The sequence below is a fragment of the Castanea sativa genome, chromosome 1, assembly GCF_040712315.1.
Source record: "Castanea sativa cultivar Marrone di Chiusa Pesio chromosome 1, ASM4071231v1".
NCBI lineage: Eukaryota > Viridiplantae > Streptophyta > Magnoliopsida > Fagales > Fagaceae > Castanea > Castanea sativa.
The window spans coordinates 78,968,684-78,993,546 of NC_134013.1; the positions used below are offsets into that span (position 1 = coordinate 78,968,684).

A 24,863-nucleotide genomic window follows, 5' to 3' on the forward strand; every position below is an offset into this window, starting at 1 on the left:
TCTCGGACCTCGAAACAATTCTATGTGACCCAAATTGCTCAAAGCGAATACGAGAACATTGCGCTTTCGCTATAGGCGCATTGATAAGGTTTAACAAAGATGTGTTCGTGGGACAAGTACTTATGGGTCCAACAATTGGTTCCTTAGTGACAATGGGTTCCTCGGCTTCAATAAAAGTACTATGTTCTTTGATAAGGTCTATAAAATCTCCACTCGTGGACGAAACTGAATCACTTGGGAACATACCCAAAATCATAATGTTTTTAGATTCTCAAGACTTGGAAATAAAAGTTTTAGGCATGGATTGTGTGTTAGAAATTGGATATTTTGGGCGCAAAGAAGCGATTGAAGCAATGCTTAAAGAGGGTTTGATAAAGAAGCTAGTGGAGCTACAAAGGTCAGAATTGGGTGGGGACTTGATTGATATGGGGAGGAATGGTGGGAATAATGATAATGTGAAATTTGAGAATAACGAAGGGGTTGGGGTTGGTGATGGGGTTGAGGGGAAAAGGGAGAGCAGGGAAAAGAGGTTCTTGGAAATGCATCCATTTGCAAGCTGTGTGGCAAGATTTGCAGTGCAGTTGGAAGTAGGAGAGGGGCTGAGGCAACGAGAAAGAAGAGCTTTTAAGCAGGAGATATTGGTGAGAGTGAAAGAAGCTTGTGTGTCTGATGCTGAAGCTGCTACCATTGTTGCTGAGGTTTTGTGGGGGTCTTCCCCTTAGAAACTTTTGATTCAATTTGTTTATAGTAGTTTCTATTTTTTTTTTTTTACTTGTAATTATGTAAGTGTTTTTTTAAGGTTGTAAAGAAATTGATGATTAAGTTGAATTGTTGATATAATTATGCCCCGCTATGTTGAAATATCATGTGTGTGTGTTTGGAGGGGTTTAATGGATTAGATTAGATTAGATGGTAGTGAGTGTTTGTGTTTCGTTTGTTGGGAGGTTATAGGCAGAGTTCGGTCGATGGGGACAACCACGGGCATTTTGGGTAACTGGATTATTATATATAAATATTAAAATGCTACTATATAATTTTTTTTTCTTTTCCGGGAAGGTTTTCTAGCAAATAATAACATACGTAATTTGGGAAGGGAGAAAAGTTGAAATATATATATATATATATATATATATATATATATATATATATATATATATGTATATGTATGTGGCGACTGAGGATTTTTATTTAGGGGGGAATCTTTTCTTGGTATATGCTGTTGGGCTAGAGAATATGATAATGATATATTGATAAATATGGTATGACTTTTTTTTGGATTACCAATATTATGGCATGACCAAAGTCACCAAACGAGAGAGAGAGAGAGAGAGAGAGAGAGAGAGAGAGAGGCCCAAGCAATCATAAGACTTAAATAACGGAGTTCTTACTTTGGAATACAAGAGAGGATTGGGCCACTAATAAAGAAATGGAATATAAGAGAGGATTGGGCCACTAATAAAAAAAAAAGTCGATGCTGCAACAAATTTGACATTTGTTGTTATATCATTATAAACTTGTTATATCAGTCGATGTCAAAAAATGTTATCAAACTTTTTGTGTATGTAGCATTGCTCACTAAAAAAAATGTGAATATTTTAAAAATGACAACTTCGTATAAATAATTTTCAAATAACATTTTGTTTGAGAGAAAAGAGTTTACATTTTAGGAAAATTAATTAACATTCTAGAGGCAAATCTAACTTATTATAAATCTAATTGTGTTAGTCCTGTTCTTCAAATACTAAATAATTATTTCAAAATCTGGCACTTCATTGCAACTTGCAGTTTCAAACCAAATAAAGAGACAGATTAAATAGCCGAGAGAATAAAGAGATGTTAAGAGTGATTTTTTTTAAGGCAAAGGAAGAAAATAACAAAAATTAATTTAAGAAAAAAGTTAACAAATGCCTTAAGGGTAATATTTTTAGAAACACTATGAAAAAAAAAAGTAGCTTATTTTTTTGAAGTCCGAATTTAGGAAAGATGGGGTGTAAAAACTATGTTTTACACCATTTAATAAGAAATTTTCACATTAGCATTTTACTTAAAATTCAATATATCATGTTACACCTAATAACGTTTCAATAAACTCCTAATTTGGTTGGATTTATATGTGGATATTAGAATTTTTTTTATATGCAAAATAGAAATTATACTCTAACTTAATCTAAGTGTATATGTGTGTGAAGCTTCCTCTTAGAGATTTGAACTCCAGCCCTTGCTCTCACACCCCACAAACACTTGTACCTGTGGAGTGACTATCGCATCAAGGGTACGCGGTGGTATATAGATATTACAATTAATTGGGTGTAATTGTGTTTATTCTTAAACATGTAATAAGATGATGTGACATATTAAAATTAGAGGGATAAACATGAGCTTTATACCCCATGCTTACATAATTTAATCTCACATTTTTTAACCTTTTTTTTTAATTAGAGGGCAGCGAATTTACAATAGAAGGCACAACTAGCAATATATCGATTGAGCAAGAGAATTAATGAATTTCACCATATGAGACACTTTCCAAAAAGAAAGAGTGTGAAACAAAACAAATCAAAACAAAAATATAGTAAACTATAGGAGCAATAGACAAGTGTGGAACTTCTAAAGAAAAACTAATCGAATCCCGTGGGTGGAGAAGTCCAGACATCCAGGCTCTTATAATTATACTTACAACTTCCCAAGCAATTTTATGTACCGAGTAGACTTAATGAATATCTGTAACGGGTCAATGGTTTATTTGATTTTCGATTTTCCGATGTACTACTGCTCCTTAGTCAGTCACTATCATCCATTTTTGGCATTAGGGCCACAGGCATCCACTTTTGGCAAACGTTCCTAGTAATTACAATCTATGAAAATGAGATTCAAGTAATTACAATTTTAAGTTTTCCCCACGTTAAAATTTGGTTAATTTTCACATATCAGATCTTTACCTATATAGCACAAGCGTGGTCCATAAAGTATTGTACATTTTTTTTCCAATCCATACCAAAAAACAAACTCGGAAAAGAAGCAAAAGACAGAATTATGGTGATGTGGAAACATAGAACCTTGCCAACCAACCAATTCTAAAGCTAATATTTGTTGTTGGGCTGGTCTCCCTCATGATGTTTACAACTTTACGTTGGTTTGGTGACCTACGCAATCATGATTAGGTTGGAATTTATTTAGGCATACTAGGAGGGTGGCTTACACAAGTTAAAGTGTGTGATCGTCTTTGACAAGTTAAGAGCGAGAGACCAAAAGAGAGACTGAGACATTATCATGATGGAGCTTGATTGGAATAGTTTTCATGACCAGCCAACTAGGGCCTAGGGGCCTAGATTAGAGACGTATCTCCATCTAAAAAATTACTAAAATGATTGCTTATTCAATGTTATTCACTTGCGGGTTTAATTAATGGTCCATAAAGGCCACGACCGATAAAAGCTACACAAACAAGAGATTCTCCTTTCTCCTGTCCATAAGGCCACAATTCCTCTCAATTGATGAAGACATGGAAAAGGTCTTTGTTCCAAGTTTCCAGTTCCAACTTAGTGAGAGTGATGTGAAGTGAACAAGCAAGTGAAGTAGAGTCACTGCATATAAACTTGCTCAGGTTTTTATCAAAAAAAAAAAAAAGACCTTACTCAAGTTTGATGGTGAAGGATTCTCTCTTTATTGTTAAAAACAATAACAAATACCAGAAAAATAAATCCTGTTCTAATCATACCTCAGTAGAATGTGGTCAATTTTATATGGAGCTTTATTGTTCCTTCCCTTTTGATTAGTGCACAAAGTTTAGAAAGTACAAATGCCAAATGCAACGCTTGAAAAGCTGGAACATGGCATATGGCAAAGACGTCCTGAAAACCGGTGACTATAAGTTAGTTATTTGAAGCCATGCTCAGATTCCAACTATTGCACGTTAGGTTATAGAACTTCTGAAATCCATTTCACTGCACTAATACAAAAGTTAATAAGAATTAAGAGCAAGCATAGCTTCCATCCCTAGCCCTGGCTAATTAATACTAACATAGTAGATTCATAGTCAAAGGCTTCCACCCCTATCCCTGGCTAATTAATACTAACATCATAGTCGAAGATGGATAGAGAAAAAGTCTTGAATTATTGAAAATGATCATTAGGTTTGGTAAACATAACTAACAAAGCATCATGAAGCTCAACAACATTTATTTCTAATTTTTTGAATTAGAAAAAAAAAACATATATATATTGGTTACTTTTTTCTTCTTTTTTTGGGGGTGGGGGAGGGGGTGGGGGTGGGGGTGGGGGGAGGAGGGAGGGGGTAGGTTTTGAATCCCGAACATCCATTAGAAATTTCAGGATGTGCCAGTCGGTCTAATTTAAGAATTACCAGAAAGAAAAAAGATAAGGGGAGAAAAACCCTCATCTTCTATGATTTTCTGTACAGTTATTACCTCTTGACTTAAAACCTGTGTGGCCAAGGCTCTCAGCTTGACTGGAAACTTGCAGTGATATGAAATTGAGAACCCTGGTTTGATGGCATAATAGTTACAGCTTGCTAGATTTCCTTGCCATACTTCCATTGTATTCATCTTACACACAAGGAATAATATCAAATAGCCACTTAAAAATGTCCACGACTTTCTTTCCTCCTCAAAGCAAAAGGTCCATGCCTTAGTTCCGCATATAGATTGATTTGCCGCTACAGAATCCTCTCAAGACCAAAACTATCTAGCAGCAAAACAGCATCAGCTACTTATCCACTCTCTAATGTTTCCCTACTTCTACTCTCAATTGCCTTTCTGCGTAGTAGAGCCTTGAAAATTGTGAAGGCTGCAACCAGAGCAATCTGCAAATGCTCAGAGCTACTTGTTTTTATGCAAACCTGTCCCATTTTGCGACTATTTAAATTGGCATTAACTGATACTCTCAAGCCTCTGCTCAGCCGGAATTCAGACTGTATGCTTCCACCTAAAACCATTTCCTTGTTGAAGGAGAGGATTGTCATTGTCAGACTGACATTATCATTTCTCACTGGGTAGTCACTCCCTCTTAAAATAGCTTCAATATTCCCACCATATGCCACTTGTCCAGAACCCCCCATTCGCCCAGCATTCACCATAAACTTCAACCTATTCCCCACTGTTATGGTATCTTCAAGCTTGGCACCAACATAGCAATTGTTCCCAAAAGATGTCAAAGAAAGTCCACAATCAGCAACGCTGTGCTTCAGGTTCCTCAACTTTGTGTTGCTATGAACTGTATATATCATATCCTTACCAGAAGATTGAACATCAAGACCAACAGAATAAGTAGGCCCTTTGGGATCTGTGTAAGCTGCACCACACTCTGACTGGATACTGAAATCCTGCTTGTCCTTGCTCATCTGTCCTGTGACTGAGGCAAAGGCATTCCTATTTAGTTCCAAAGCTGATTCAAGGCTTATTCCATCAAAGCCCACATCGTGATCCCACCCTTGGGGATCAAGAACAGGTCTCACAAGCCACTGATCACCTGTGACAAGGCAACGATATCTATGTACAAGGCAATCTGAGTCAAAACTTGGGGGAACTGCCATATCTGGTAACAAAACGGCCTCTGGAGACACCTGCTGGCTATTGGAATTATCATCATTCGCCAAATTTTCCTCTTTGGAAAGCCTATTCTCCCTTCGCCTCTGATACTCTTCCTTCAACTGTTTCTTCAGATAAAGGATTTCCCGGTAATCCAGCTCATCGAGATAGTCTTTTTTCTGTGAGTTCGTCAATCTCTCAAACTGAGATTTTTTCAGGATTCGGATTGAAGGTAATTGATCATATTCATCTTCTTCCTGCGTGTCTAAAAGTGAATTCTCATCAATTTCGTCATCCATTCCAATTGGACTTGATATAGAGCGATGTCGTAGAAGAGATGAGAGAAGATGGGGCAGAGAGGGCAGCCGGGCAGTACTTAATGGTCCCAGTTCAATGCTGTCTTGAAACTTCAAGAGGGAATTGACATCGCTCAGAACTTTAGTACAAATGCATAATAACAAGAATTGAGATTTCCAAACCTGTCCATTTGGAAGTACTTTTTCCCCCATAATGTTTTTCTTACATTGAGGATGGTTCTCTACCAAAAGGACAGGGTTTTCAAGTCTTGAGTCAGACACTGCCTGGTGTATATAGTGCTGCACCAAATCTGTACATTGGGTCACATATGACTCATAGTTGACAGGATAACCATTGGGACCTTCGGGCAGATCTGAGGAAGAGTGGGTCATTACAAGGATGGTGTTGAACCAAATTGCAGTACCAAAAACTTCAGTTATAAGCCTCAAAATAGGGAAATCAGTATAGCCAATGTTGATGACGTCAAGGCGTTCAAAGTACAAAACAATATCTGGCGGTGATTTTTTTATGAATCTCTTCACAGATAACAAAATCTTCTTATTTCTTCTCACATTACTGGAAGAAGAAGGCAACAGACCAGGGGTATCGATCACAGTAATTTTAATCCCATTAACAGTTCCTGCAACCTCTTGGATGCGATCAGTGGCTGGTTGAAATGCATCAGTCACAGTTTTCATTTCTTCAAATAAAGAATTTATGGTAGCACTCTTGCCAACCCCTGTTTTGCCTAGAACAAGTATTCTAAATGAGAAATCCAATTCATGCAGGCCAGCTGCCTCTTGTTCTGCTGCAACTGCTTTCGCTCTATTGCTTCCAAGGTTAACTCTTTTCACATCTGATTCCCCAGCTTGTATCAAGGATGCTAGGTGTATCCGATATAAAACTTTTGCAACCAGAAGATTTTCCTGTGACAGCCCAAGCCTTCGGAGAAGGCGCAAAAACTTTACTTGGAGATCCTCAATCTTTGCCAATGGATCCATCTTTTTTTTATTAGAGCCATGAGGGTAGGAGTCTTGAATAGAATCCTGCTGCAGGGAAGGATTATGCTGATGTTCATGATTACCATAAGAAGCATGTGATCCATCAGGAAGTACTGGTGATGCAACCAAACTGGCTGTGTGAGCTGAACCTAACAAGTGACAAGACAATAAGAGATCTCTCTGATAAAATGCAACAAGATAAGACAAGTTCAAATCTAAGATTGGGAATTGGTTTCTAGCATTGGAAGCAAGTATTCATCAATCTTGCAACTAAATAGTCAACATTTCATCGCCTGGAGATCTGAGACCTGGATATACAATAATGATTTTAGTTTTGCAGAGAATAATAATAGACCCAATTCAGTCAAACAATTTACTACAACTCACCTAAAACCCCAATCTATATCAAAATTAATCTTACTTAGCAATTAATCATTGCAACAAGTTGACATAGTGATTCTTATAGTGATCTCGACTATATATACTGACAGGAGTCCATTTGATCAATACAAAGGGACCAAATTGAACCAAAAATGGCCAGAGATTGTTTAACACAGTATTTATGACATTTACTTCACCACTTAGCGCTAAACTGATATAGTCGAAGAAAAAATTTAAACAATATGGAGCTGGATTATTAAGTAACTATCCTTTCCCATTACAGTTCTTCACCTTTCCTTCAACAGGTTTCAGACAACCAAAGGCTAAGCCTCCTGTCATGTTGTTAAGTCCCTTTAAAAAATATAATGTCAATGAATAAACTTTTGCAACCTTCATTCCCCCATTATTTAAAATGATCAGTTCTCTCATGATAAACTCCAAGAAAATCTAACGATCTCCTTAGCAAATTTTACCACTATCATCTCTAAAAGTTGATCTTTACTTTCTCCATCCTTGCCATCACAAATAAAGTGTATCTACAATTCCAAGTTCAAATCAAAGAAGCTTCTGCAAACATGAAAAAGTGAGAAATGGGGAGGCTTTCTATGTAAGGGATTGGTCTTTCTTCTTTTCAAAATTTTTCTTCTCTCCTATAATAACTAAGAAGTAGACTGGAAAACATGAATTGTGTGTGTATCTATAATTATTCTAACTAAAAAATCAATGCTTGAACATACACAAAAAGGGATATAATAGGGCAAGGTAATACCTTGGTCATCAAGTTCTTCATCAACATGTCCCTCGTTAAAAAAACTGTCACTGCCCGATAATGGTCTAGATGAGACCAATGACATGGATACTAAATGAGAAAAAACCCAATCCCTAATACTCTTCATCCTGCACAAATTACAACCAATTATCATCATCATCATCTGAATCGCTGTTAACAAGAGACCAAAAGAAGCTCAAGCATATCTAAAACGCACTCCAAAACATAAAACCACGACGGAGCAAGTTTTTAAGAACTAATAACAAGAAGTTTTATAAATTCAATGGCAACATTTCATGACAGATACATTATAAACCATAAATCAAACTGCACCCACGGTTCATCCAATCAAACAAATAACAAATGCATTATGATTCAGTTTCAGTATGAACGAAAAAATCATCCAATATCTACTCAAAACTTCTTCTTTTTTGTTTTGTTTTCCTCCCCAACCGAAAAATAGAAAAACTTAAACCCCGAATTCCCTTTTACATTACTTTCCTTGGAAAAGCATTTCCACCCCTATTGTGATCCATTCATCAAGAGCTGTCTGCATGCAAAGTTACATACTCAATTAATACAAAACCCCATTCTCCAAATTACAGTTCTATACTAAATTCCCAATTAGTAAATTTTTCCATCTACAATTTTCTGAAACCGAAACTTAAACATCAAATTTATAAAGCTAGCTAGCTCCTAGTAATGCTGCTAAGACAAAAACTAAATTGGTACTATAAAATCAGTCCCACAATTCAAAATCAAAATCAAACAAACTATTAGAAAAGAAAATGGAGTACCTGAAATGTAAAGAAATTTTCGAAGTCAAAAAGGCTGAATGGGATAGTAGGAGCACCGGCGAGAAAGAAAAAAAAAAAACTATACTGGAGCTGTGAAACCCTAATTGGAGACCCACGAAGGCATTTGGGTACCCGATTCAGGATCCAAAACGAGGGAAGCCCACGTGTGCGGTGGTGAAAACGAGGAGCGGGAGGTTGAGGTCGAGGTTGAAGAACAAGAACGATGAGATAAGACAGAGAGAGACGGACTTTTGTTTGTGTGTTTATCGGTCTCTGTGTTTGTGTTTTGTGCTTTGTGTGGTAATTTTGTTTGGTGAGCTTTCGTTGCGTCCTAGATGCTAGGGATAAGACAAAAAGAAACCCGGGGTTTTGTCAAATGACACGGAGGGAGAGAGGAATTGTGTATGTTTAGAACCACTTTGGAGTTTGGTTATGATCTTGCCAAATAAGAGTGGTCATATCATACGCCTAGTTTATGGATTGAGATTCAGTACAACTGATGCAATTGTAATCAATAGCTAAAATTGAATGTTGAAAAAACAACTTTCAATCTTAATCATTAAATAAAATATATTATAAAGAAAAATATACAATCCAATACGATACAAATACAAATACAAATACAAATACAATTCAAACAATCCAATAGGAAAGAAAAGAAAAAGAAAAAAAAAACTACACCAATCATAATATAATACAAAAATAGGAGGAACAATGACAAGATTAAGTTGTGGATAGAGAGTCAAAACCTTCTAGTAGTGAAAATAAATGACGAAAAAGTGATTTAATAGAGCAATTGAGAACGAGACAATAATTATTTTTTGGCTAAAAATGGCAAGGGACAAATGGGTTGACAACTTGGCGAATAACAGACAGAGAGAGAGAGAGAGAGAGAGAGAGAGAGAGAGATTACTTGAAAAAGAAAAGGCAATCAACAAATTAATCTAAAGGGGAAGGATGGATATAATTTGTATTTAAAGAAGTACAGGGGGGTTTCTCTGTAGCAACTAAAGTTGGCTTTTGACTTCTCTTGCTCAGTAGAATTTTTGTCCCTTCTCTAAGAAGGTTTGTTAGTCTCCTTGGAGTAACTAGGTTATTCCTCGGCTAGTGGGTTTTTTTCAAGGGATTTGGGAAACAATAGAGTGTATAGTGACAGATATCTATTCATCCATAGAAGACCTTACTCAGAACTGGAGCTAGCTTACTCTGTCTGAAAGAGAGGGGTTTGGATGTAGTCTTACCAAAGATGATAGTGCAAATGAGTTTCCCAAAGCAGCAAAGTTCCTTACTAAAAGAGCGCTAAACATTGATGTAATTGCAAGAGCTTTTAATCCTTTGTGGAGGGCTTATAATGGTTTCAAGATTAAGAATTTTGGCGATCACACAATTCTTTTTTCCTTCGACAACAAGGCTGATGTTGATAGAATTCTTTTGAGTGAAACATGGAGTTTCGATAAGTATCTCATGGCAATGCAGCGATATGAAAAAGACACCCTTGTATGTGACCTCAATTTTGACAAAGCAAGCTTTCGGGTCCCAATTCCATGACATACCTTTATGGTATATGACACTGGATGTGATTATAAAAATAGGTGTTGTGATTGGAGAAGTGTCTCGACCAAAAGATTTCAAGGATGCAGATGGTGGGAATTTCCTATGTTATAAGGTTACCATTATCTCTTCCTCTATGCTATGGACGCCTTATTTCCTTAGAGAATGGTAAACAAATTTGGGTTAGTTTCAAATACGAAAGACTCTCGAATCTTTGCTACTGGTGTGGTCGCCTTACCCATGATGACAAGGATTATGAGATTTGGATTGGAAGTGAGGGGACTTTACAATTCGAGGAAAGAAAATTCATACTAGGGCTACGTGCTCCTGCTTTTGTTCCGTCGAGGAGGAATGGATTGGTCATACCAGGTTTCTACTTGGCAAGGAAAAAACTCAATAACAAAACAACCAATCATCCATGGAACACAACATCCCAAACTCTCCCTCAATGAATCACAATGAAGTAGAATCGTCAGGTGGTCGGAAAATTAATGAGGGAAACATTACAATAAATTTAGGAAGTAACAGCACGAGGTGTAATGGTGGGATTGCAGATAAGCATCATAAAGATACAGCCCCTAATGTTACGCAAGGAAATAATCTTGTGACAAATATGGCCTTTACTCAAAGAGAGGTGCTACGTCCACAACATTTTTACAATATTTTTACAACAAATCATAGGTGGTTAGTTGTTATTGGTTCAAATTTGAACCTAACACTAAGATTACTTTTTTGCCCCAACAATAACAACCAGTAACATTCTGCCATTTAGGATTTGTTGTAAAAATGTTGTGGACATATCATTTCTCTTACTCAAAAAGCCATTTCGGAACAAAAACAGAAAGAGATTGATATACAATTAAATGAGATTGACGCTGAGCTGTCCAAGTTTGAAAATTCGGGATCGACGAATATTATTCCATTTAGCCCTGAGTCACATGCCTCATTAATCTCTCCAAACCCATCTCAACCTTCTGACTCACGACAATCAACCCACGACTAGGTTTCCTCCTCAACCTTCCCTTCTCCGCATACTCCCAACTTGGACTCACAAAGTTAGGCCTATTAGTTTTATTGAAAGTCCTTGCGTTGAACAAACCACAGGGAAGAAAAGGGAGGTTGCAACAATCGAGAATCATGCAGTCTTACTGTCCAAGAGGGCAGAGGTTATGCGAGGTGACAATGGTGAATTTTTTGAAGTGGTGGAGGCTGGTAGTCAGCCCCACCAAGCCTTATGAATTGCCTTAGTTGGAACTGCCATGGATTGGGACAATCATGGGCAGTTCTAGAACTCACCGAGTTGGTGAAAAAATACTCCCCTTCAATTATATTCCTTATGGAAACCAGTTCAAAGGATTGTTACTTGAAAAAGCTCTGTTCAAAGTTCCACCTTGAAAATATGTTTGTTGTGCCACGAGTTAATATTGGAGGAGGTTTGGCGCTCTACTGAAAGAATGGTATTGATCTTGATGTTATGACCTCCTCACCAACTCATATTGATGCTATAGTTAACTCAGGAATGGATGACGCCTGGCAGTTAACGGGTTTCTAAGGAAATCTGGTAACGGCTAATCGGGAACATTCTTGGGCACTACTAAATCATTTATGTCTTCAAATGGCTATTACTTGGTTGTGTTTGGGGGATTTTAACAAAATTGTCAAGGCTGAAGAAAAGATGAGAGGTGCAGTCCGATGGGAAAGACAGATGATGGATTTTAGGGAGGCTTTGGATTTTTGTGGATTCAAAGACTTGGGGTATGTGGGATCACCCTTTACCTGGTGTAACAATCAGTTCAAAGGGGATGTGACTGGATCCGGTTGGATAGAGGGGTTGCTACTCCCTCATGGACACAAATGTTTCCTACAGTTTGTGTGCACCATGTGACCATGGTTTTGAAATCCGAACCGGACCGTATGGTCTGACCCGGTTAACCGTGAACCCCTCTTCTTTGTGGTTCTTTTAGCCTTAAGAATCTCTCTATGCAAGAAAGCATAGACCCATGCGAACCGCGGTAGAACCGCACGGTTCTTAAAACCGTAAACGGTTCTCATGGTTCCTTTTTTTTCAGCAAATACTGGTTGAAATTAAAGATTTGGCCGGCATGCACTTTGGACTTTTTTTTTCACATCTGAAAAAAGAAAACAAACTAAGAAGAAGAAGAAGATGACAAAGTAGGGGTTGTGCGAAGTTGAAGCAGCAAGCTAGCAACCCAGCACAGATCTCCAGTCACGGCCTTCATCTTCGTCTTCTACTTCTATTTCTTCTTCTTACTTCTTTTTCTCCTTCTTCTCTTTCTTCTTTCCGTCTCCACTGTTGTGGTTCCGTTTCTCACCTTCCCTCTGCTTGTGTTTGTGTTGATTCTTTTGATTTCTTTTTTATGTTTCCAAAGCCCTTCACGTGACTTGCATTGGGAAAGAAGAAATTTTTTGATTTTTGAACTAAAGATGGAAAAATATTTCAGCCATTAGATTGATTTTTTTGAATTCTTTTTTATGTTTCCAAAGCCCCTTCGCGTGACTTGCATTGGGAAAGAAGATTACTTTTGAATTTTGAATTAAAGATGGCAAAATATTTTAGCCATTAGATTTCTGCAACTGAGCCGGTGATGTGGCTATTGATAGATTGATATGTAACAAATAAAATATTTTAAGTACTTTTAATTAATATTTACAAATTTTTTAAACGAGAAAATCTAATGTTATAAAATATTTCACAACTTTTTTGTCACAATTATGATGCAGCAAAGTTTGAATGGTAGGGAAAAAATAGTGAGTCAACAGATACAATTAAGTATATAATAATTATTACATAATTATTTTAATTTAAAATTACTAAGTTTCCTTCTCATTCCTATATTATTACAATATTACTATCACGTGTTTAACTAATCAACATATAAATAAAGAAATATTATATCTATGTATGCTTAGGATATGATATTTCTTATTTTTGTTCCGTGAAAGTTATGATATGAAAAAATAGATTTGAAAGATAGAGTTCTATATTTAATTGGGTCATTTAATTTAATTTTTCTGTTTATCCTAATTTAATATATTTATTTATATTTAAATAATTATTAAACTAATTATGACGTCATCACGGTTCGACTCCGGTTCAACTTCGGTTCGACCTTAAAAACCTTGAATCTCTCCCTTTTACAGTTCAATGAACGGTCCGGGTCTAAAAATCATGCACGTGACAGGAACTTTATCAGATCACTACCCCTTATGGTTATGTTCAAACGATGAAAATGTTAGATTTTATAAAAAGAACAGGTCTTTTCGTTTTGATTTTAAAGTTGTTTGGCTGAAAGATGACCAATGTGAAGGGGTTATCAAAAATGCATGGGAAGGGTACAATTATGGTGATCCTATGAACAGGGTGATTTCTAAAGTCGAAGCATGTCGCACAAAGTTACAAAGTTGGAGGAGATTATCTTTTGGTATCATCCACTGCTTCTTAGTTCAAAAAAAGAAGCAGCTAGCTCAAGCCGAAGCCTTGTTCATGGCTGGTGTGAATCATGAGCAGGTTCGAGTTCTCAAAGGTAAAGTTTATGAGCTAATGGTCAAAGAGGACTGCTTGTGGCAACAGAGAACTCGAGTTGAATGGTTAAAAAGTGGGGATCTTAATACTAGCTGTAAGTGCACAATTTGTACCCGGTCCAATTACTAGATGGACTCAGGCCCAAATAGCCTTATACAATGAAATTTGTAGAGTATGAGCTTGAAACCTAGGTTTATAGATACTAGACAAATGGTAAACTGGCTAGATTGCCGCTATCTACGCTGTCAATGGATGAATATAACTAAAAAACTCTCCTCAAACGTAAGTTGAGGACCACTTATATTGTTTTTCTTTCTTTAAGCAAGAGATTACAAATGAAGTTTCCAAAGTCCCCCCTTCTCTCTTCCTCTCTCGTCTTCTTATATCCCTCTTCTTCTTCCCTCTTTCATCCACATGTAGCACAGATCTTCCAAATAGATACTTGTCCAATCCATCACATTCTTAAAGTCTTCAAACAATAGCTGGAAGACTGAATATTACTGTTCAGAGGTCATTTCTCCATTAATGCGGCCAAGGAGGTAGGTGCAGGGTCTTTAATGCAGTGGTAGCAGCTTTTCCCTTGATCAGCCTCTTATATTCTTCTTTCCTGTAACCATATGGTACATATCTTTACCTACTAAACCTTCCAGAATTCTCTCACCAAACACCATGACATGTCATACAATTTTTACTGGACTCCGCCGAGGAGATGCCCCTCCTTGAACAACACCACCAACTTTTCCAGCAAAAGCTAGCTTGTGGCCCCCAAAGGCTCTTCTCGGACAAGCTTACACCACCAAATCAAGCCCAAGGCCCAAATGCATATTTTGACCATTTTACCCCCACAATAGCCCCTCAAAACTTCATTTTTCTCCCAATTCAAGGAGAGAAATGGAGTTTTGAAATAACCCCACAACCTCCACACGCTTTGTGAATCGCCACATGTGTAAGGGTCACTTCGCTTCTTTAAATCGCCCCTGACGCTTCGAAATCTGTAACGCCCTCATTAATGGCTGTAAGTTACACATTGTCCTCCACATTCAACGGTGAGATGCGCATCTAACGGTCTAGATTCTTCCTCAAATTTGGGTGTGATAACTCTCATTCAATGCCGCCTCCCACATGCTAAAACACCTAGGAAACCGAAATTCGACCTCTCACTTCAGAAATCAATCAGATCTCAAAATTTCCTAACCTCTTTCCTCTCAAGAAGCTCGCGAAGAAATATCCGCCTCTTTACTGTAAGTTCTCAATTATTTTAACTTATTTCTCCTCGGCCATTAATTATATCCTTCCCTTCACTAAATTTTTGATCTTGCCTTCAACAAATGGGTAGATTCAAGTGTTTGGTAGATACTGATGCTGGGACGGAGGGTTTTAGGGCCAAATACCGTATTCCCCAAGATGTAGGTTTGAGATATTGTTCCCTTGAAGCCATAGCCAATGATAGGAAAGAAGGAGAAGTCGTCATTCCCATCATTGTCTTTTTGGAGGGTAGGATGACACTTCCCATGAAAAACGTAACCAGTGAATACCTCCGTAACCAAAGGATATACCCAGATCAATGCACACCCAACGTATTTAGGGTCTTAGGCTGTGTCGATGCTCTAAATGAGCAAATGGGCCTAAATCTCACATGGCACAACGTCGTCTACATGTATGAGTGTCATAAACTTAAAGATGTAGGATACTACCTGAAACCTAAGTCTAGCGTTGTGAGACTCATATCTTGCCTTCCCAAATCCAATAAAGGCATGAAGGACGACTACCTTATTGCTTCCGGAATGTGGTATGACGGTCCTCATTGCCCAGTCGAATGGGGAGACCCAGGTGTGATTCCATAGGAGTTAGATTCCCTAACCTGTGACTTGGTTCTATTAACTTTAATCGTTTCTAGTTACATAGGCTGTTATTGCTACTTTATTTGGTATTCTTCACTGATCTAACCATGCTTGCATTCTCGGATATTTTTGCAGACAAACAACACGTACGGCCCCGTCTTAGCCTTTGTAGCGTAGCAGACCTCAATCGCGTTCTTCGATCTGAGGTGTTCGTGAGCGAAGACCTGCAAGTGAGGGCAGCCCACCTCATACTGGGATACGATCCTTTATCAGAGGACTTTCAAGATATCGGCAACGCAATCACTGCGGGCGACCAGAGGTGTAGAAGGATAAATATTTCGAGACCGGGCTTCCTCGATAAACACGAGCTACCGGATGATCCTTCTATTATCTTATACACACGCCTCATCCTAGCAATCCCTCTTTCGGTACACTCTCAAGCATCAGACATCCGAGAAGAACTAACATCCTCGTAAAAATCACTCGAAGAGGAAGTAGATCAGTTTCGACATGAGGAAGCTGAGAGACCTCTAGAAAGCCACATTGTCACTATCTCGGACGAAGAAAACGAATCCTCAGAGGATTCCGGTATAAAAGGCTTAGTAATAGCACGAGTTGATACTAGCGACGAAAAAGAAGATATGGCAAATTTGAGGACACTAATGTCCAAGAGGGGTACACAAGCTCCCAAAAAGGGCGTAGTTGGATCTTAACCTCCTCCCAAGCTTCCACCACCTCCTCCTCTTTCTGACCCCAAAATTCCAGCCTCCGACCCTAAAAAGAAAAGGAAGAACGAGGCCGAGGAGGCAGAGATGGCGAAACAAAAGAAACTTAAGCAACAGCAACAACAACAAAACGTTGCCAAGGGTAGAACGCGTGCCCCTTCTGTCGAGAGTAGGGAGAGCCATGATATGGCTGAGGTGCGCCAAACGCAAGCCAATTGTTCTCCTACGCTGGAACTAGATGGGGCTCCCATTTCTAGCCAGTCCAGCATCAGAGCATTCCAGCAAGGACATGTTCACCACCTCGCGAACGCCCTGGAACAGCCTCTTCTTCTACCAAGGGATATGGAGGCTTTGGACAAGATGAGCCAACCATACCTTTTCCTCTCCCTAAAAAGGGATTTAGCTCTGGTAAGTGCCCTTCAACTACTTCTATCTCGCTACTTCATTATCTTTCTGTATAATATCTTTCATATATGTTTCTATATTGTTTCTGTCATTATGTGCTTGTTTACTATTTCAATGCAGGCCATCCAAGAAGTCTTTGCTACAAAGAAATTGGTGGAAGACTCCCGAAAAAAGGCTACAGCCGAACTCCAGGTTAGAGTCGAGACCAAGAAGGCTTTAGGCCGCGCCATGGCAGACAACGAGGATCTGACCAAGAAGTTGGTAGATGAGAAGAGAGAAAGAAGTGGCGCCGAGGCTAGCCTCAAAACAACCAAGACTCAAGTGGAGGGGCAACGTAAGCTGCTGCGCCAAAAGGACGAAGACCTATCCAAAGCTCAGCAAGAAAATTCAAGGTTAAAGGAAGAGTTTGCTAGAGCGAAAGAAGAGGTTCGCACCCTCAAGGAGACCATGGAGGATGTCAAGAAGGCTTCTTACAAGGAAGGGGTCGAGGTGACAGAAACCCGACTGATAGAGGAATCGGCAGAGTTATGTAAGGAGTATTGCCAACAAGTGTGGGCAGAAGCCCTAAATGTGGCAGGAATCTCCACAACTTCTGAATTGAGGAAACCTAAGAACATTTGGATTCCCCAGGACATCCAAGTGTTCGAAGAACTTCCTTTTGTCACACCTACCCCCGAGACAGTGCCTTCAACATAGCCATCCACCATTCAAGAACCCATTCCAACTCCTAAAGAACTTGCTAGTTCCGACAAAGAGAAAGGACAAGGTGACGAAGTCGAGAAGCATCTAAGCAAGGATGCCGAGCCAAATGTTCCTCCACCAGTGGCAAAAGACAAAGGAAAACAAGTCCAAATCTCGTTCAAAGCGAAGCTTAAGCAAACTGAGGAGGAGGACAAAATAAAAAAAGCTGCCAGCAAGTCCAAGCAGGATCCCCCCACCAAAGCTTAAGGCATAGGCCAGTTAGGACCCTTTTCTTTATGTAATAATTTTTTGTATTTGGACTTTTATCTTGATCTTTTTGTTTCAGAGTTTCATTTCCAATGTACCCCTTGATAGAATTAATGAGAAATTTGAAAGATTGCTCTTTAACTCATTGCCAATCTTTGATAGTGAAATACTAATTTCCTTCACCTTAATGTAAATTACATGCATGGAACAATTAACTCAATATTCCAATGTACGGTGAAGCCTTTACAACGCCTCAGTCATCAATAACCCCACATAAAAGTACATTCACTTTATCAATTTTAATCATCAGCAGATAAATTATGTATCGAAACTGTAATATATGAAGTACAACAACACACAGTCAAGTATGAATGAATATTTCTACATTTAAACAAGAGAAACACAATCTAAGACTTAATTTGGTATTTAGTTTGAGACATAAAATAAACCGTCAAACTTACCATGGTTTAGCAATACGTCAATTTCCACGAGGCATGTAATCCGAGGAGCCACCCATAACCAAGTTTCTGTTTGATACTTAGAATTATGAATCGAAATATTAATTTCCCTATGAATCGAAATATTAATTTCCCTAAAGTAGAAGGTTCAAGGATCCGACGTAACTAAGGTTCTGTTTAACATTTAATAAGATATCAATTTCCACGAGGTATGTGGTCCGAGGACCATACATGACCAAGTTTCTGTTTGATACTCAGAATAATGAATCGAAATGTTAATTTTTTCAAAGTAGAAGGTCCAAGGACCCGACGTAACTAAGGTTCTGTTTAACATTTAATAAGATATCAATTTCCACGAGGTGTGTAGTCCGAGGACCATGCATGGCCAAGTTTCTGTTTGATACTCAGAATAATGAATCGAAATGTTAATTTTCCCAAAGTAGAAGGTCCGAGGACCCAATATAACTAATGTTCTATTTAACATTTAATAAGATATCAATTTCTACGAGGTATGTGGTCCGAGGACCATGCATGAGCAAGTTTCTGTTTGATACTCAGAATAATGAATCGAAATGTTAATTTTTTCAAAGTAGAAGGTCCAAGGACCCGACGTAACTAAGGTTCTGTTTAACATTTAATAAGATATCAATTTTCACGAGGTATGTAGTCCGAGGACCATGCATGACCAAGTTTCTGTTTAATACTCAGAATAATGAATTGAAATGTTAATTTTCCCAAATTAGAAGGTCCGAGGACCCGACATAACTAAGGTTCTGTTTAACATTTAATAAGATATCAATTTCCACGAGGTATGTGGTCCGAGGACCATGCATGATCAAGTTTCTATTTGATACCTAGAATTATGAATTGAAATATTAATTTTCCCAAAGTAGAAGGTCCGAGGACGTGACATAACTAAGGTTCCGTTTAACATTTAATAAGATATCAATTTCCACGAGGTATGTGGTCCGAGGACCATGCATGACCAAGTTTCTGTTTGATACCTAGAATTATGAATCGAAATGTTAATTTTCCCAAAGTAGAAGGTCCGAGGACCCGACGTAACTAAGGTTCCGTTTAACATTTAATAAGATATCAATTTCCACGAGGTATGTGATCCGAGGACCATGCATGACCAAGTTTCTGTTTGATACCTAGAATTATAAATCGAAATGTTAATTTTCCCAAAGTAGAAGGTCCAAGGATCCGACGTAACTAAGGTTCTATTGAACATTTAATAAGATATCAATTTCCACGAGGTATGTGGTCCGAGGACCATGCATGACCAAGTTTATGTTTGATACCTAGAATTATGAATCGAAATGTTAATTTTCTCAAAGTAGAAGATCCAAGGACCCGACGTAACTAAGGGTTTAACATTTAATAAGATATCAATTTCCACGAGGTATGTGGTTTGAGAACCATGCATGACCAAGTTTCTGTTTGATACCTAGAATTATGAATCGAAATGTTAACTTTCCCAAAGTAGAAGGTCCAAGTACCCAATGTAACTAAGGTTAACATTTAATGAGATATCAATTTCCACGAGGTATGTGGTCCAAGGACCATGCATGACTAAATTTTTATTTGATACTCAGAATAATGAATCGAAATGTTAATTTTTCCAAAGTAGAAGGTCCGAGGACTCGACGTAACTAAGGTTCTGTTTAACATTTAATAAGATATCAATTTCCATGAGGTATGTGGTTCGAGAACCATGCATGCTTAGAATAATGAATCAAAATACAACATAATGATAATTGAACAAAAATGACAAAAGTGTCTTTCATTAATAGTAATACCTTCGTAGGTTATTTACATTCCAAGGACGTTGTACAATTTTTTCATCTAAGTCTGCTAAGCGATATGACCCTATACCCGCCACAGAAGTGATTCGGTATAGTCCTTCCCAAGTAGGTGCTAGCTTTCCCCACGCTGGATTCTTAGAGGTACCCATGACTTTCCTCAAGACCAAATCTCCAGGCGCAAGTGGCCTTAGTTTCACGTGAGCATCATATCCTCGTTTGAGCTTCTGCTGATAATAAGCCAGTTGAACCATGGCGGCCTCTCACCGTTCCTCAACCAGATCCAGGCTTTTCTCTAACAAATCGTCGTTATTTTCTAGGCTAAAAGAGCTTGTCCTCAATGTTGGAAACCCAAATTCCAAAGGGATCACAGCTTCGGCCCCATTGGTCATGGAGAAGGGCGTTTCTCCTGTGGACCTTCATGGTGTAGTCCGATACGTTCACAGAACATGTGGTAATTCTTCCACCCACCTTTCTTTTGCACCATCCAGGCTCTTTTTCAGTCCATTTACTATCACCATGTTAACAGCCTCGGCTTGCCCATTTTTCTGAGGATAAGCTGGAGTGGAGTATCTATTCGTGATACCCATATCACCACAGTATTTTCTGAAAGCTTTGCTATCAAACTGCAAGCCATTATCTGAAATAAGTGTATTGGGTACTCCAAACCTTGTGACGATGTTCTTCCATACAAACTTCTTTGCATCCACATCCCTAATGTTTAACAAAGGCTCTGCTTCAACCCATTTGGTAAAGTAATCGGTCCCTACGAGTAAGCATCTTTTATTCCCCACACCCTTTGGGAATGGCCCCACTATATCCAATCCCCATTGCGCGAACGACCACAGACTAGATAAAGGGTTAAGTACACCACCGGGTTGGTGGATGTTAGGAGCAAATCTCTGGCATTGGTCACATTTTCTGGCGTAATCCTGAGCTTCTCTCTGCATATTGGGCCACTAATATCCTTGGGTCAGAGCTCTATGAGCTAAAGACCTCCCTCCTGTATGACTTCCACAAATCCCTTCATGCAATTCCTCCAACAGTGACTCCATGGCTTCAAGGTGTACACACAACAAGTATGGCCCAGAAAAGGAGCGTTTATATAACTTCTGATCCTCGGACAACCAGAACCGGGACGCCTTTCTACGAACTTTATCTGCCTCAGATCTATCCTCGGGCAAGACATCGCTCTTGAGAAAGGATGTTATGGGGTCCATCCAACTAGGGCCGAGCCTAACTTGATGAATACGGACAGCATCAACAGACGTCCGAGCAGGTTTCAACAAGTCTTCCACAAGGATGACCCTAGGCAGACCTTGAGTCGAGGATGTTGCAAGCGTGGCTAATGAATTCGCATGCGTGTTAGCACTCCTAGAAACGTGCGTTAGGATAAAAGAATCAAACTTGGATCGTAAGTATCCAACCTTGGTCAGATATTCTTGCATTCTTGAATCTCTTGCCTTTAGTGTCCCTATCACTTGGCCCACGACTAACTGAGAGTCCGAGAATATTTGAACTGATTTTTCACCCATTTTCTGAACCATACCTAGCCCAACTAAAACAGCTTTATATTCAGCCTCATTATTAGTGGCCGGGAACCCCAATCTCAGCGATTTCTTGAAAGTAAGCCCCTCTGGAGACACAAGCACAAGTCCAACACCTGACCCTCTCTGGTTCGCTGCCCCATCAACGTACACTTTCCAAATAGGGAGCTCTTTGCACATGATCATGCCAACTGATTTTCCATCCATATGCAACTCCTTTACACTTTCTTTTAATGTGGGCTCAGCAAATTCTGCCACCAAATCAGCAAGGACCTAGCCCTTCACAGAGGTGTGAGGCATATACCTGATATCAAAAGTCCCTAGGATAGTTCTCCATTTTGCTATCCTACCTGAGTAATCAGCACTTCGCAGCACCGACTTAAGAGGGAGCTGAGTCAATACAACAACCGTGTGGGATTGGAAATAGTGAGGATGCTTACGCTTAGCATGTACTATGGCCAAAATTGCCTTCTCCAATGGCAAATATCGCACCTCAGCTTCATGCAAAGATTTGCTCACATAATAAACAGGTCTCTGTATACCATCATCATCCCGTATCAAAACCAAACTGACAGCATGGATGGCCACAGCTATATACTGAAATAGGACTTTATCGACCTCTGGCCGAGACATAATGGGTGGTCGAGAAAGATACTCTTTAAGTTGTTGAAAAGCCAAAGCACACTCCTCAGTCCATTCGAATCCCTTCCACCTATTCAGCAACTGGAAGAAAGGTCTGCACCTATCAGCGGATTGAGCGATGAACCTGCTTAGAGCAACAGTCATCCCAGTCAATTTCTAAACTTCCTTTGGATTCCGAGGTGGTTGTAGGCCGTGGATTGCCCTGACTTGCGCCGGATTTAATTCTATTCCTCTATGAGTCATTATGAAGCCTAGGAATTTACTAGAGCCCACCCCAAAAGAGCACTTAGAGGCATTAAGGCGTAACTTGTACTTCCTAAGCGTTTGAAAGGTGTCATCCAAATCTTTTATGTGCCTAGGTACCGTCTTTCTTTTCACTATCATGTCATCCACATATACCTCAATAGTCTTTTCGAGCTGAGACTCGAATATCCTGGTCATCATCCTTTGATAGGTAGCCCCCGCGTTTTTCAAACCAAACGGTGTCACCTTATAGTGATAATTTCCCGTAGGAGTAATGAAGGCTGTCTTCTCCTAGTCCTCCGGTGCCAAAGGTATTTGGTGACAGCCTTGGAAAACGTCTAGAAAACTCATCCGATGATGTCCAACTGTAGCATCCACTAACTGATCTATGCGAGGCATTGGAAACGAGTCTTTGGGATAGACTTTGTTGAGGTCTGTGAAGTCCACACATACTCTCCACTTCCCGTTCTTCTTTTTTACTACAACTGTGTGCGCTAGCCATTCTGGGTAGAAAACTTCTTTAATAGCCCCAGCCCTTTTGAGCTTGAGCACCTCTTCTTTGACAGCCACTGCATGCTCCCTATAAGAATGCCGAGGTGGCTGCCTCCTCGGAACAATGGCAGGATTGACATTCAAATTATGGCAAATGAAGCTTGGATAAACCCCCAGGGCCTCATAAGGATCCCATGCAAATACGTCGATATTGTTTTTCAAAACATGACTAATTCCATCTTCTCCTGATGTGGCAGCTGGACACCCACTTGAAAGAACATTTCAGGATCATCACCTATAAGAAATTTCTCCAGCTCTTCGCATGTTGCCTCCTCTGCTATCACCGCACTGGGCGCATCCAGAGGCGTTAATTGCTATAAGTCCTCGGTAGCTGAGGATCTAGATTTAGCCTGATGCAATATCGCAGCTAATATACATTGTCTAGCCACTGATTGACTTCTGAGAATTTCTTCGATCTGTTCCCCTGAACGGAACTTCACTTTGACATGCAACATTGAAGATACAACACCCAAAGCAAGCAGCCAAGGCCTTGCTACGATGGCCGTGTATGGGGAATAAGCGTCAACTACAATAAAATCCACATCCATCGTTTCTGGGCTTGATTGCACAGGTAGACGAATTTGTCCTTTTGGTATGACAACCTTTCCTTCAAAACTTATCAGCGGCGAGTCATAAGTGAGATCCTCCAGCTTTAGATTAAGCCCCTTAAACAAATCAGGGTACATAATATCCGCACCACTACCCTGATCAACCATAACTCTCCTCACATCATAACCCCCTATCCTTAGTGTAACCACCAGGGCATCGTCATGCGGTTGAATCGTCCCAACCTTATCTTCGTTTGAGAAGCCCAAAATAGGTGGAGCATTCCCTTTAATCCTCTTCGGCCTCGAGCCAGACTCCTCGGCGAGGACATGTGACACAGACATCACCCTAGTAGGACATGAGCCGGTTCTTCCAAGAGCAGCGAAGATGACATTAATCGTCCCCAAGGGAGGCCAGGACGAATTGTTCCTTTGATTGTTTGAACCTGAATGGCTTCCTTATCCATTGGGTTGATACAAATATTGCTTCAATTTTCCTTCACTAACCAACTGCTCCAAATGGTTCCACAGTGTCCGGCAGTTCTTGGTGGTATGACCCACGTCCTGGTGGTATTGGCAAAGGAGGTTTTGATTCTGTTTTGTAGGATCTCCGGTCATCTTGGTTGGCCATTTAAAGTACGGTTCCTTCCGGATCTTCTCCAGCAACTGATGTACCAGTTCTCGGAATACGGTGCTGATTACCTGAGGGATGGCTGAACCAGACTGCCCAGCGAAATCTCTCCTCGACCTGCTATTATTGTACCTATCCGACTTGAAATCCCTCCTCTTCTGAGAGATAACCTTCGCATTTCCCTTACTCTGTTGTTGATCTTTCTCGACTCGTTTGTACTCGTCAATACGATCCATGAGCCGACGTACGCTCCGTACAGGCTTTTTGGTCAAAGATTTCCTTAAGTCGTGATCAGTTGGGAGGCCCACTTTGAAAGTGTTAGTCGCCACTTCATCAAAATCGCCATCAATTTCATTAAACATCTCCTAGTATCTATTAGAATACGTTTTCAAGGTCTCTCCCTCCCTCATAGCCATGGATAGCAACGAGTCTAAAGGCTGAGGAACTCTACTGCATGTAATGAATCGAGACCCAAATGCCCTGGTAAGCTCCATGAAGGAATCGATAGAACTTGCCTTGAGGCCATTAAACCATCTCATCGCAACTGGTTCCAAGCTAGAGGGGAAGATCTTGCACATTAAGGTTTCGTTCTTAGAGTGTACTGTCATTCTCTGATTGAAATGACTCACGTGTTC

General features: G+C 39.5%; 3 protein-coding genes across 6 annotated transcripts; all 3 read right to left on the minus strand.

Annotated features, from left to right (window-relative positions):
• Positions 1–3,554: 3,554 nt before the first annotated feature.
• Positions 3,555–9,234, minus strand: LOC142621619 (translocase of chloroplast 90, chloroplastic). 4 transcript variants are annotated; one of them, XR_012841817.1, is made up of 4 exons: positions 8,792–9,234; positions 7,995–8,122; positions 4,428–6,987; positions 3,555–3,851 (listed from the first exon to the last, which is right to left on the minus strand). XR_012841817.1 is itself a non-coding variant. In XM_075794916.1 (3 exons), the coding sequence occupies exons 2-3, from the start codon at positions 8,119–8,121 to the stop codon at positions 4,730–4,732; spliced, it is 2,391 nt and encodes a 796-aa protein (XP_075651031.1). In that variant the 5' UTR covers position 8,122; positions 8,792–9,233; the 3' UTR covers positions 4,099–4,729. The 4 variants fall into 4 exon arrangements, 1 of the variants encoding a protein (XP_075651031.1); XR_012841815.1 differs by having other exon boundaries at positions 4,428–6,993; positions 8,792–9,233; XR_012841816.1 differs by having other exon boundaries at positions 3,555–3,944; positions 4,428–6,993; positions 8,792–9,233.
• Positions 9,235–18,104: 8,870 nt separating this feature from the next.
• On the minus strand, positions 18,105–22,248 carry LOC142635071 (uncharacterized). The gene is made up of 3 exons (XM_075809286.1): positions 21,966–22,248; positions 21,618–21,866; positions 18,105–18,136 (listed from the first exon to the last, which is right to left on the minus strand). Exons 1-3 carry the CDS (start codon positions 22,246–22,248, stop codon positions 18,105–18,107), a joined length of 564 nt encoding a protein of 187 aa, XP_075665401.1.
• Positions 22,249–23,366: 1,118 nt separating this feature from the next.
• LOC142635075 (uncharacterized) lies at positions 23,367–23,942 on the minus strand. The gene has a single exon (XM_075809291.1). It carries the CDS (start codon positions 23,940–23,942, stop codon positions 23,367–23,369), a length of 576 nt encoding a protein of 191 aa, XP_075665406.1.
• Positions 23,943–24,863: the final 921 nt, after the last annotated feature.

Excerpts from the sequence above, each read along its gene's own strand:
- LOC142621619 (XM_075794916.1), bottom strand. The coding sequence starts at position 8,121 with ATGAAGAGTATTAGGGATTGGGTTTTTTCTCATTTAGTATCCATGTCA. Across the intron at positions 6,994-7,994 it reads TGAAGAACTTGATGACCAAG|GTTCAGCTCACACAGCCAGT; the intron begins GTATTACCTTGC and ends GTCACTTGTTAG.
- LOC142635071 (XM_075809286.1), bottom strand. The coding sequence starts at position 22,248 with ATGTCTCGGCCAGAGGTCGATAAAGTCCTATTTCAGTATATAGCTGTG. Across the intron at positions 21,867-21,965 it reads GCGAAGTGCTGATTACTCAG|AATTTGCTGAGCCCACATTA; the intron begins GTAGGATAGCAA and ends ATTTGGTGGCAG. Across the intron at positions 18,137-21,617 it reads AGCTGTTTTAGTTGGGCTAG|TTTCGATACATAATTTATCT; the intron begins GTATGGTTCAGA and ends CATATATTACAG.
- LOC142635075 (XM_075809291.1), bottom strand. The coding sequence starts at position 23,942 with ATGTCTGTGTCACATGTCCTCGCCGAGGAGTCTGGCTCGAGGCCGAAG.